The 13,007-nt window shown below is 34.5% G+C and overlaps 1 protein-coding gene across 1 annotated transcript; it reads left to right on the top strand.

Annotated features, from left to right (window-relative positions):
- The first annotated feature begins 1,154 nt into the window (after window positions 1-1,154).
- LOC149425762 (alpha-tocopherol transfer protein-like) lies at window positions 1,155-11,212 on the top strand. The gene is made up of 6 exons (XM_089644754.1): window positions 1,155-1,533; window positions 7,219-7,378; window positions 8,256-8,511; window positions 10,254-10,364; window positions 10,827-10,963; window positions 11,051-11,212. Exons 1-6 carry the CDS (start codon window positions 1,437-1,439, stop codon window positions 11,166-11,168), a joined length of 879 nt encoding a protein of 292 aa, XP_089500880.1. The 5' UTR covers window positions 1,155-1,436; the 3' UTR covers window positions 11,169-11,212.
- Window positions 11,213-13,007: the final 1,795 nt, after the last annotated feature.

Below are 13,007 nucleotides of genomic sequence, written 5' to 3'. Positions count from 1 at the left end.
TTACACTAAATAATAAAAAATATTTCACAAGGCACTCCTTTTATGGTGAATTGCCTATTTCAAAATATATATTTCTGAAGGTTAAAAAAAAGAATGCCACCTTTTACCGATGAGTTTAGAACCAAAGCACACCACGTACTAATAAACGTATTTTAATTTTTAAACTGTCAATAACCATACATTCGTGAATGTTTATCAGTTGTGCGAAAATTTAAAACACTTTTCTTAGTAAGGCCCAATTAGCGTTTCTCTGTACTCTGTGATCACACATAACTTTGCAAGTAGGTACACATAGCAATATTACAATTACTATAGTAAAATATATATTGTTATAATTAGGAAAATTGGATATTAGTAGCAATAATACATACTCGTAGGTAATAGGTATGTAAATTGTACAATTAGTAGTAATGATACATTCTCGTAGGTCGTAGGTATGTAAATTGTACAATTAGTAGTAATAAAACATTAAATAATAAATATTTTCTTAGATATTGCTCTAGCTCCGGAATTGTCTCTCAAACTCTTTAAATATAAACTGCAGGGTTAACAAAACACTTTGAACTTTATTTGTGATAGATAACAATGAGCTCTGATGGCTTATTTAGTAATCGGTAGGATTTTTTCTTGCCCTCGACTTCCTTGTACTTTAGTTTGTAATAGTAGTTATCATAGTCACAATCACTTCATTATCGATAGCTATGTGCCATCTGTGGGTAACCTCTTAAACTACTATCTAGTGCCATTAATCATTAATAATTTACCCTACAAACATGTTTCAAATTTAATATTAAACGGACTATATTAAAGAATATCATTTAAATTAAAGTTATATGGGTATGAAATGTAATATACATAAGCATTAATAAATAAATTACTAAAAAAACACAAGAGCTTAAACCTGAGATTGGAAATCTTCAACTGCAATCAAAGCGATTGTAATCACAAATGTATTAAAAGAAATGGTTATTCCCATAAACAGAAAACATTTCAAAGCAGAATAAAATATCCCCTCTTCGAAGGTGTTAAAAAAAATGCAATATTTCTAGCGGCGCTTTTCGAAATTCGTGCTTTTGGGCCTTTAATTAACTCATTACGACCCTGATACAAGCAATACGAGTTTTATACAGTTGTTAGTTACGGAACAGCTGCGGTCGCTGTGAAACGTGCCTTGGTTTTAACTCAAAACCATTCCTTACAAAAATATTTGTATACGTAAACAAACTTGATAGAATAATTTTAAAACTGTATATAACAGTGTTTACAATAAAATATTCGCTGTGACAAAGAATCTACCTATCAAAAACAGTTTTATTATAGTATATTTGACTAAGTTTTAGACTTGTTTTTGTTGTGAATTGAGTTGTTACATCGCGTGATAAGTGTTTAATTTAATTAGTTTAGTTTATACGTGTCCTGTATAATAATTAGGCAAAATGAACAAGGGGAAAGTGCCGGTAGAAGCGAGCGCAGATGATGTTAAGGCTATCGAAGAATGGTTGAAGACTCAACCTCATCTCCCGCAACAAATGGGTTCGTTAGTACTTTATTTATTACCTGTTCTAATTTGTGACGTAAGTAAATGGGCTTCGCTAAAATGCAGTAAAGGTAATGAATTGGTAAAATAAATACTGAATAACTTGTATGACTTCCGTGGTAGAGCGGTCAATAGTATCGACTGCGAATCCAGATGTCGCGGGTTTGAATCCGGGCGAGTGCAAGTAATTTTTATTTGAATCTGTTATTTCTCAATTAACTAATATATATAAATATATACAGTAGTTAGGTGACTTCGCGTCCGAAAAAGTGTGTTTCTAATTTTCTCTTATTTAATTAATCGATTTGTAAGTTTGATGACACTATCTCATAGACAATTCTTTTTTCTAACTTTCTTCATGCAGGTAGGTAGTAGGTACCATAATATAAAAATGCGAATAAGAAATTTCAAATAAACACGACGATTTCACTTTTGAAAAAAGAATCTTTACTGAATCGTAGTCAAAGTTACCACATAGTCAAAGTTATTTATCTAGTCAAAGTTAGTCGACTAGTCACAGTTAGCCACCTAGTCAAAGTTAGCCACCTAGTCAAAGTTAGTCAACTAGTAAAAGTTAGCCATCTAGTAAAAGTAAGCCATCTAGTCCATTTAAGGCTTGCTTGAATAATAAAGTGGATGCAGCATATTTTCTAAAACGTCAACGGAATGCACAAACAATTTTAACAGGGCCGGCACTGAGCCCAACGGCTCCTGGCGCTATTAAAAATCACAAGGGCGTTGTGTTGGGTGTTATCGGAGCCTTGGCTCCTTGGCGCCTAAGAAGAAGCTACAAGCCAAAATATGTATATTCTTGGTATACCTTATATTGTAGGTAATAGGCATTAAAATCGCTTGACAAACGGAGCCTAGAAACGTTCGCTTTCAAGCACAAAACTGGTTTTTACTTATTTTGTAAATAATTGTATTATTAGGCAAAAAAGTTTATCAAGTGATACTGTCACAGATAATCTTAGCTATAATGCTGTATTTTTAAAAAGTTGTTTTAAATTTTTATTAAATGATATCGGAATTGGTGTACAAAGATAATACAAACAAGAAAACAAGCATACTACAGAAGAAAATTGGATGAAGTCAATGGTAACATTAAACAACAGTGGAAGATTATAAAGGAGGCTATCAATCTACAAAAGGAACAAATTACCATAAAAAAATTGAAAATTAATAATATTATTACTTCAATGGAAGAGAGTCCAAATATAATTACTAATCATATAAATAACTTCTTCAGTGACATTGGTCCAAGCTTCGCTAATAATTTGTGCAGTTTCCAATAAGAGGTGTTATTTTGAATAGCCCGCTATTTCGGTAGATGTTACTTTTGAAGCTGTCATTTTTTGACATTTGACAAGTAAAAACTACGCCATTAATAAAAATGGAACGATACACGCTTCAACAACGCATTGAAATTATTAAAATTCACTTGAGTGAATCAAATGCAAATCATCTTGAGTGATGAGGCCCATTTCCACCTCGGTGGCTTCATCAACAAGCAAAATTGTCGCATCTGGGCTCGGAAAACCCAAGAGTTATTGTTGAAAGCCTCTCTATCCTCAACGTGTGACTGTTTGGTGCGGCTTATGGTCCGGCGGAGTCATTTGACCTTACTTTTTCGAAAATGAGGCTGGAGCAACAGTTACGGTGAATGGATCGCTATCGAGAGATGATTAATGATATTTTATGGCTGGAATTGGATGGTATTGATCTGGACAGCGTTTGCTTTCAACAAGACGGCGCTACGTGCCACACAAGCAACGAAACCATTGATCTTTTACGATCGAATATCAAAATAACACCTCTTATTGAAAAACCCTGTATATGTTTTTTGTAGGTTAAGTGCTTTAGCATTAAGCTTCGCTTTAACAAGACAGCACACGGAGCGGTCTGCATCAATCGCGCTTGCATAGGGCCGGCCCTCCACATGATCGAAATGGAAACAATTTGAATAGGACACGTTGTAAGCTTCCTAGCAATATTCCTCACACTTGTTGCCGCTCTTCTGTCAGTGACAATAAGTGAAAAAAGACGAAGAGCTGTTCCTTGCCGGTGGAAGCGTATACCGATCCACAAATCAATTCTTAGCTTGTGTACTTTAGTCAACTCCCGCTGCGTCACCTCTGCATTTATATACTACATTTCTAATTAACACGCTTACATAAATGCATAATGATTTAATCTTACCTACTTTCTCATAAACGACTAATAAATGTACATAATAAATAGAAAAGTTACATGCATGGCATCGTAACTCTCTGCGGCAAGAACATTCCTCTATGTTTCAAAACTGAAGATGGCAGAATATCTCAAATCTCAAACAGTGATTTCAGGTTACATGAAAATTGAACAGCTTTTTCTATCTTAAGGCTATGAAACTTTGAAATATCAAGCTATCAAAAAAAGAAGAAAAAAACAGAATAATGAGTGTGGAATCTACTATGAGCAAAAATCCGACCAAAACTTGTTGTTTCAGATATCCATCCATTTTACTATGTTTGTTTATACTTGTATGTTACGCATATTGCGTATTATTGACATTGTATAATGAAAATGATACAGTGTTTTGCATGCACACATCTCCTAAACGCCCCAAACGAGAGTTTTGTACGATATTTAAGTAGTTTTTTTTAAATTTCATAATTTACAATTTATAAAATCCCAAAAAAGGCATCAGTAATCGATCTGTAAAGCAATATATATAAGATATATCTATCAATTGGCTGAAAGAGATTATTGAAAAAACTCTGAACAAAACATAAAAAACGACATAGAAAACTAATAAAACAGAAATGAATAACTTTAGTCCGCCCCAGCACAGGTCACCCCAGTCAATAGTGAGGAAAGAAATACAACTTACTATACATATATTTAACATCATATTTTATATGTACAATGTTTAAATAGTCGCCATAGTAAAAAAAATATTTAAAAAAAAAGTAAAGATTGACTGCTGGACGAAGAAGGGTTAAAATATTAGGTAAAAAGTAGTAACTAACAATTTAAAAAATGGTTATGTATTAACCCCTCGGCCTCTGGCATATTCTGTTAGATGGTCAAATTATTTCCTCTTCGTTATAAAATCAAAAAAAAATAGAATATTTCTGAACTTTTCCGAAAACTAAAACTGTTTTTTAAAGGTGATGAAATACGCTTTAAAGTTTTATTATTTAAATAAACATTATAATATATTTAAGGCGAACATAAACAAAGTATTAAAAATAGCTCACCTGACGCTTTTTCTAACTAAAATTACTGATAACCTTTCTTTCTCCTTGTTTTCTCTTTCTAACACCGTGTACATTATATTTCTCACAATGGCACCAAGGGAGACACAACGTGTTCTATGAGACTACTACTATGAGCTATGGCCATAGACTTTAGTAGACAAGACCAGGTAGATAGTGAGGCAATGCGTTCGATTCTGCCGCCTGAAGGTTACTCTTTCGATTGGTCTAATGATATCTTACGTTTTACTGGGATAAGGGAGACTTTCACAGGCACGCCAGGACCAACTTTCAATACCGACGAAATGGGCAAACCTGTGGATGCCTTTCTTAAAATCTTTGATGCAGATTTCGTTGAACTGATCGCGAGAGAGACCAACAGGTATGCAGATCAATGGATTGCGAAAAAACAATTTAAGCGTCATGCGCGTACCAATAAATGGGCTCCCACGAATAAAGAGGAAATGTATGTATTCTTGGCAATTTTAATGTATCAAGGTATTAGTCCCCTTCCTGTTGAAAAAGACTACTTCTATTCAAAAAAACTCACCGCCATGCCTTATTTCAGCCGAGCCATGGATTATAATCGTTTTCTTCTAATTAAAAAGTTCCTTCACTTCACCAACAATGAAAGTCTTTCTTCTGATGCACCATTATCTGTGCGAAGGTTACAAAAGATTCAGCCCGTCTTGGACCACCTCTCAAATAAGTTTGAGACTTTATACCTGCCCGAGCAAGACATCTCTCTGGATGAATCCTTACTCTGCTATAAAGGCCGTTTGGGATTCGTCCAGATGATCAAAACCAAAGCGGCCAGTGCGGGTATAAAGTCTTACGAGCTTTGTGAGTCTTTTTGAGTTTTTTTCTGTAAAGAGGCTTTTCCAGATCTAGTCACTAAACATAACTAAGCCAATTCAAGCAATGTTCAATTCTGAATGGTGGTCCCTCACCAGAGCGATACTCAGAATCTCACTCTATAGCGAGGCACAATGATATTATTATGTATTGATTTTCTTAAATTATGAATAAACCAATAAACTGAATACATTTTTATTATGACAAAGTGTGTAAACAATGTTTAAATCAATATACTGCTCTTTCATTGTAACCATACAACTGTAATATTGATTTAAAAGGATATTAGGGCTTAATAAATAAATCAATTATTGGTTCCATCAATTATTTTCCCCTCACCCATTTTTTTCGATACCTTTGCGTTTAGATATAAAATTATCACTATGATTTTATTTGCATTCTACGGTCATACAAAGGTTTGATATATATACAAATTTATCATCATTTTACATATTCCGATTTACTCTATGTAGATTGACCTTAAGGTAGCTGTCAGAAATGATTTTTCGTCAAATATTGGTGAATTTCATCAACTTTCAAAGTATCCCCCTGAAATATTGGCAATGTTTATATCTATGATATATATCTCATTTTCAGCCTTATTTCCTCGTTTTGCACGTTATATAAAAACATGGTTACAAATCTCCAGTTCTAATTTACAATTATTTAAAAAGTAGCACCATGATTTTGACATCGTGAAATAGGCTCTCTGTATAATTCATCAAATGAATAAAATAAAGCCAACACGGCGACTATGCTTATTAATAATTGTAGACAGTTAATGTATCTTCCTAACGTTATACCAGTTTTAGTGGTAAATTTATTATATAGTATAATACAGTGATTTCAATTTTGACACGTCACGCACTCAAATTGTGATGAATATGTGATTGATTCATTTTAAATGTGTTACCATAATTATATGTATATTTATATGTATATAAGGATTGTATTAGGACATAGATAACTATGTACCTACTTAAAATACCACAATAAACAATAATAAACAATAAACTCAAATTTTAAAAAATTATTTTCTAACCAAACTTTTGAAGAGAGCATAACGTACAAAAAATTATTTTTCTATTACATTCTTGCATTTGTGGTTATCAAACAGGCCATAGAGAACATAAAAACGTAGAAAATATTCTATAAAGATATTTAAAACTGCCACTGGCGGCAATTTCAAATCACAAAAACGCTAATTTCGCGCATTTATAAAGTTTAAGATTTTTTAATAATTTATCTATCAATTCTAAAAATATAGAATAATTATTAAAATATAGGTGAATTCATTGGCTGTATAGCACTACAATCAGTTTTATGTCTCCGTATTAAAATTCGGAGTTTTGATTTTTTTAATGTTGGCGGAAAATATTCAAATTCGTCGCCAAAAAACCGCGAGCAATCGGAGAAAAAAGTTTTTTGACGCGCGATCGTTCGAGTGGTTATATTTATATAATTAACTAAATTTGTGAAAACTTTTCGACTTTGCAGTCCATTTTTTACTTAAAAAATAGAAGTAGGCATAATAAGACAAAATGCAGTTTCGCAAGTGCATTATATAAGGTAGTATTTTGTTTCCAGATGAAATGCTGATACGAAGGTTCCTGTTTTGCTGTGAGCACAGCCTACGTGTAACTAAAACTGTGATCGACAAATACTTCACGCTGAGATTTAAAGCCCCTGAGATTTTCAGCAACAGAGATCCCTTGTCTCCTGAAATACAGCAAGTTTTTACTGTAACGTAAGTGACTAATTAAAAAGTAATCATTTTCTTTTAGCCAATTGATTATTAATACTGGTTTTCATATGATGTAGGTTTAATGTTTATTTATATAGAATAACATTTATATTTCAAATGCTTGTCTTCGGTCGATGTGATTCATAAATATTTAATGAATATGGTCATCAATTAGCCTGTACGACACCTACCTATTTGAATGCAGTATTTTATAAACCAGTTTGTAAGTTGGTTGCCATTACAGTGGCGTACCTATAGCATTCGCATGGGAGGGTTCGACTCTGGGGGAGCGAGGGAAAACCCCCTAAGCTCCCTCATAAATGCCCTTGCCGTGTAAAGCTGCATTGCAAATCTCTACTCAATGAAATAATTTAAACGCTGAAAATGTTTACTTTTCTTTGAAACCTTCATAATAAATATGAAAATAAATATCACAAAAATAAAATAATAATAGTTAATTATGCACCACTTTGCATACAAATCGGTTCAAAATACGCTAAAAGATGGGTGCCAGGCAATCTTCCCTCACCCTAGATTTGATTAAATGCCATTCATACAAAATCGCACTAATGCTCTGTCCGGGGTTTTTTTGGTCCATGCTCATGGACAGCAACAGTATATTTCTAACTGGCTACAACATCATTCTGACAGAAAACGCCAATGCCTTGTAAGACGGCTGCCACAAACGTTGCTCGGCGTTACTGTTGCAACGCCCCCGAATTCACAAATAAGAGTGAACATGTGGTTTTTGCGGCAAATCAAAAATGGCACATTTTAGAGAATCAAAAAAAAACCTGAAAAAACACTTTTACATCAGCATTCCACTTTGACCTCCGCCATAAGAAGAAGATTTCTAAAATTGTATGTTTTTCTCTTCTAGTGACATGATTCCTCTGCCTAAGACCACCGAAGAGAACTACAGAGTCTTCCTATACCGCCTGATCGATTCGGACGCCGACAACTACTACTTCAACAACAACGTGAAGACTTTCTTCATGATGGCAGACACCAGGATCATCTCTGAGTTCCCCCTGACAGAAGGGGAAGTGCCGATCTTCGATGTGGCCGGAACGACCCTGAGACATGTCACAAAGATGGTGCTGTCGACGATGAGAAAGTACATGGCTTATATTCAGGTCGGTTTTTGGCTTGGTTGAAAAGTCGTCAATAAGACGATTTATAAAACGGGGACATTTCAGCTGGGCTACTAGCAATAATGGAAAGAAGTGGGATCATCAACAAAAGGGGCTTCTTTATAATAAACAGAAATGGTGCTGCCAACCATGAGTGCAGTGCATGGCTTAGATTCAGGTAGGTTTGTGACTGTGTTGAAGAGGCGTCAATGAGACGATTTAAAAACGGCTTTATAAACACGTAGGAGGTAGTCAACACATTACGCTATACGCATCATGGTTTGGTCTATTTCAGCATATTGCTCGTCATACACTACCAATGGGAATGTATGGTGAGCGATATGCTGAAATAGGCGAAGTCACGAAAATATAGCGCGCTTATAGCGTGGTCTTTCACAGGCTGGATGGAGTGTTGGACGGACTTAATTTAGGTGACTGGATAATGTGGAGATTGTTTCATTATCCGTTAATCCCAATTACTCCATGTTAAGTTATCTCCACCTTACGAAAGAAGAAGAACTCTAATAATGCACAATATAATATACTGTAATTTAAATAAATTGAACATTGGGTGTAAAATTTGCTAGTTTTATGAAACTAGGCTTTCTCTTTTTTTAGAAATTAGTTGAATGAGGTGAAGAGTGTACAATGTATTTACTTTTTATTTGTATTCTTATTAATTAGGTAAGTGGAAAATAAACAATCGATCTAAACCGAATGCTGTAAGACCCTGGACAGAAAATAAAATACTTTATAGTGGGGTAACGGCCTACAGAGCAGTTCAGTGTGGAACTTAGTGCATTTGGTTTATGTCGATTGCTTATTGACCCATGGGACGACTGGCTAAAATGAATTAATTTAAGGCGATGCACTACGTCGTGTTATATTTTAAATTGAGTCGCTATCAATAACAACCCTTACGTAGATGGCGATAAGGTTTAAATTCCCGCTTAACACCATCCACCTGTTTTGATTTATGCAAGAAAAAAACATGGCAAAAAAGTGCCTTTTATTTTATTTTGTGGATGTTCAGGCATAAATATTAAATTTTTTTCCGATCATTTTATATATAACTTAATTTGCCACATTATACAATTAAATCATAACCGAAAATGGGTTCGTAAGTAGGAGATTTTGAACTTTAAAGCAGTTTTCATAGGCTTTATACATTTTTTTTTTCTGGGCTTATAAAAAGACTTATCTATCTAAAAAATATTCGAATATTTCAAAGGCCTAGATGTATTCTACTCGCAGTATTTTCACCAAATTTTCAAACCAAAAACACATGATTTTGCATTACTACGTATGGCATCGCCTTAACAATTAATTTCCGTCACAATATTACGAAATTAGCATTCAAGCCACTTGCAGAAAACATTGGCGCACATGCTTATTAGCATTACCAGTGTTTTAAATTTTCATTTTGACCGATTTTATAAGCCTGACAAATGAGAATGCATTATCGGTTGTTGCAGGTATGCTGTTATTTTATCTGCGTTCGAAGACACCAAAATAAGAAGAAAAGCAGTTATTATTACCTACCCTTTTTTCATGAAAATTCATAAAAGAAACATATTTTTCCTGCAATATTATGTAAAATTAAGTGTTCATTTACTGTCCTGCCACTTAGAATTTCGCTGTGCTCCATCCTATAAATAGTAGAGGTCGTTTATGAAATAGCCGTGAATGAGCCATAATAAATCCGACAAGTGGTACATAGGTAATATTGTTCCTTAACCATTTAGGAGGCCCACCCCGTGCGACTGAGACAAGTGCATGTCATCAACTGCTTCCCGATAGTGGACAAACTCTTCTCCATCGTGAAGCCGATGATCAATCCAGAGCTCGTTAAATATGTAAGTGTAATCCATCGATCAATTGTGAGGATTTTATAAATACGCGGCCATCTTGATTCAGGGTCCTGGCCTGGGTCAAGGTGGTTTTGGTGTGATGAGCCTTTACTTCAGAGGCTGTTGAGTAATAATTTATTATTAGTAAGAAAATTAAATTAAAAGTGATGAGATTATAGCTCCACGGTAGGAACCAGGAGTCTATATTGTTATCACAATGAATTCAACTTATAATTGTTGTTTTTTCTCCACAATTTTAATTTGCTTTATGGTTTTAGTACTCTATAAAAATATCTATTGATTGACATATTAATCTCGAAAAGATGAATATCATCGATGGGATAAAGTTATTTAACCCACAGAATCTTTTTCTTCTTTTTGCATCCAAATATCTAGAGTAGCAATGTCTCTGACTTTCAAACAGCAAAATAATTTAGGTAAGTACTTAAAGTTTTGTTTTTTTTTCAGATTCACTTTCATGTGCCAGGTTCTGAGACGCTATACAAATTTGTACCAAAAGATTTGCTTCCCGAAGAATACGGAGGCAAGGCGGGGCCGATAAACGATATTAAACAGGATTGGAGAAAGAAAATGGAAGACATGAGGTTGTTATGCCAATAAAACAGTAGATTTAAAATAACCGAAAAATTTTGCCTTGCCAAGATTCTTTTAATTATTTTTTTTCCTTTCAGGGAATATTTTATCGATGAAGAAAAGTGGAAAGTGAACGAAGCATTGCGACCAAACGGCAGTAAATCAGCTGCATCTCTTATAAACGAAGGATCTTTTAGATCTCTATCAATTGACTAATTAATATCAAATGTAAACAACCTTCAAATATATATTGAAATGACCACCTGTTCTGTCTATGGCGAAAAAGTGACAAAATACTTTCCTATTTGTGTAACATACAATAATCATATGAACTAACTAACTAAAGATTACGCCGTTTCCCTGCAGGGGTAGGCAGAGAGGACGGACCGCCAAACAACTCGGTCTTGGCACACACTTCTTGCCTTATTCACAATCATACATACTCTTCTATTATTCTGACTCTTGACATAGCCCGACTCAAGTATTTAATTTTCCCACTTGATCGTGCCATGTCTTCCTAGGGCGTCCCCGACTTCAACTACCATTCGCATTTGCGTCATACATTCTCCTTCTCCTTTCTTCGCTCATTCGCTCTAGTAATAATATGTAATATATAATATACCTATGTATAATATAGGTACATTACATACTCATATCCAATATAGGTATAATATAATATATAATATACTTATATATATATAAGTAATTTTCATAGCATGGAGACTTTTTGTAAAAATTATAAACATTGAGCATTTATTTTTTTACGATTTCCCTGCTATCAACCACTTTATAATTACTTATGTAGATAATTGCATCAAGTTTTTTTATTGTATACTAGCTGGTCCAGTGGTCCCGAGCGTTGCCCGGCCTTGACACATCGTTTTTCAAAATCAGATGAAGTTTGTAATTGATCGTAATTATTCTTTATTTTGAACGTCATTTGAGTATGCAAAATGTCTCCAGGAAGTGTCAACATTCTGCATTAAGGGGAGGAAAAGGGGATTAGATGTGTTTTTTTTTCAAAATCTCATGTAGACTGTGATCTTGGATCAAAACTTTAGGACGGGTTGTTTCGGAGAATCTGAACAATTCATCAAATTTCAACGTTCATTTTCAAGTGCTGTGAAAGATTTTTTCAAGTTCTGTTTTTATTTCAGTTTTTTCAAGCAACTAACCTACAATGATATAAAAACAGAACTTGAATAAGTCTTTCACAGAACCCGAAAATGAACGATGAAATTTGATGAATTGTTCAAATTCTCCTAAACAACCCGTCCTTGAATTGTTTAAAAACAAACCCACCCCCGGACACTCTTCCTTATTTAAAAATATATATTCATTTAGATCAACAAACGCTGATTATGAATGTATAAGTTTTATCATATATTATTATACGTAGAATGTAGTCATTCAAAACTAATAAAACCCCATCCAATTAAAACACACCATTTGGTTGGTACGACTGAACTGCCGATTCATCACAACCACTGTGCGTGAGTAACATAGCTATGGTCTACAAAATCCACATCAAGGTCTCCAATTCGTGAGGAATTTCCAAAATTGCTGAGAATTTCTAAGATTTTACAATCTTAATCTTTTAAGAATCGTTTTGTGGGGAAAATGCTGAGATTCTGGGCATTTCTTGCACCCTTGAGGTGATTTTGCACAAAAACGGCATTTTTTTTTTTTATATTAACTCCACACAGGAGGCCCTGAAGAAAATAATTTCCTTCAGGGCCTATGTCATCTTTGGGGATGCTGTGTGGAGGGTCTTTTTGTGGAGAGGAAGGAGTGAACATGGGTCTTGAAGAGTCCCATGTTGTAGTAGGGAGGAAACACAGAGGCCGGCAGTTCGTTCCACAGCCGAGCTGTTGAACTTAAGAACGAATCGTAGAAGCGACCCGTTCTCATGTGACAAACGTCAACCGTGTACAAATGTTGGGCGCGCGTTCGGCGTGTATCCCGACTACGCACCGGTGCCGAAGGGATCAATGACGCTAGTTCCTCAGAGCATCTTCCATTGTAATACCGATAGAACAAGGACAGCATACCTAC

This window comes from Hesperophylax consimilis, chromosome 2 (assembly GCF_061612785.1).
Source record: "Hesperophylax consimilis isolate HC1 chromosome 2, BYU_Hcon_1.0, whole genome shotgun sequence".
Taxonomy (NCBI): Eukaryota; Metazoa; Arthropoda; class Insecta; order Trichoptera; family Limnephilidae; genus Hesperophylax; species Hesperophylax consimilis.
The sequence above is the reverse complement of the archived record's forward strand: the minus strand, read 5'-3'. Positions and strand labels throughout refer to the sequence as shown.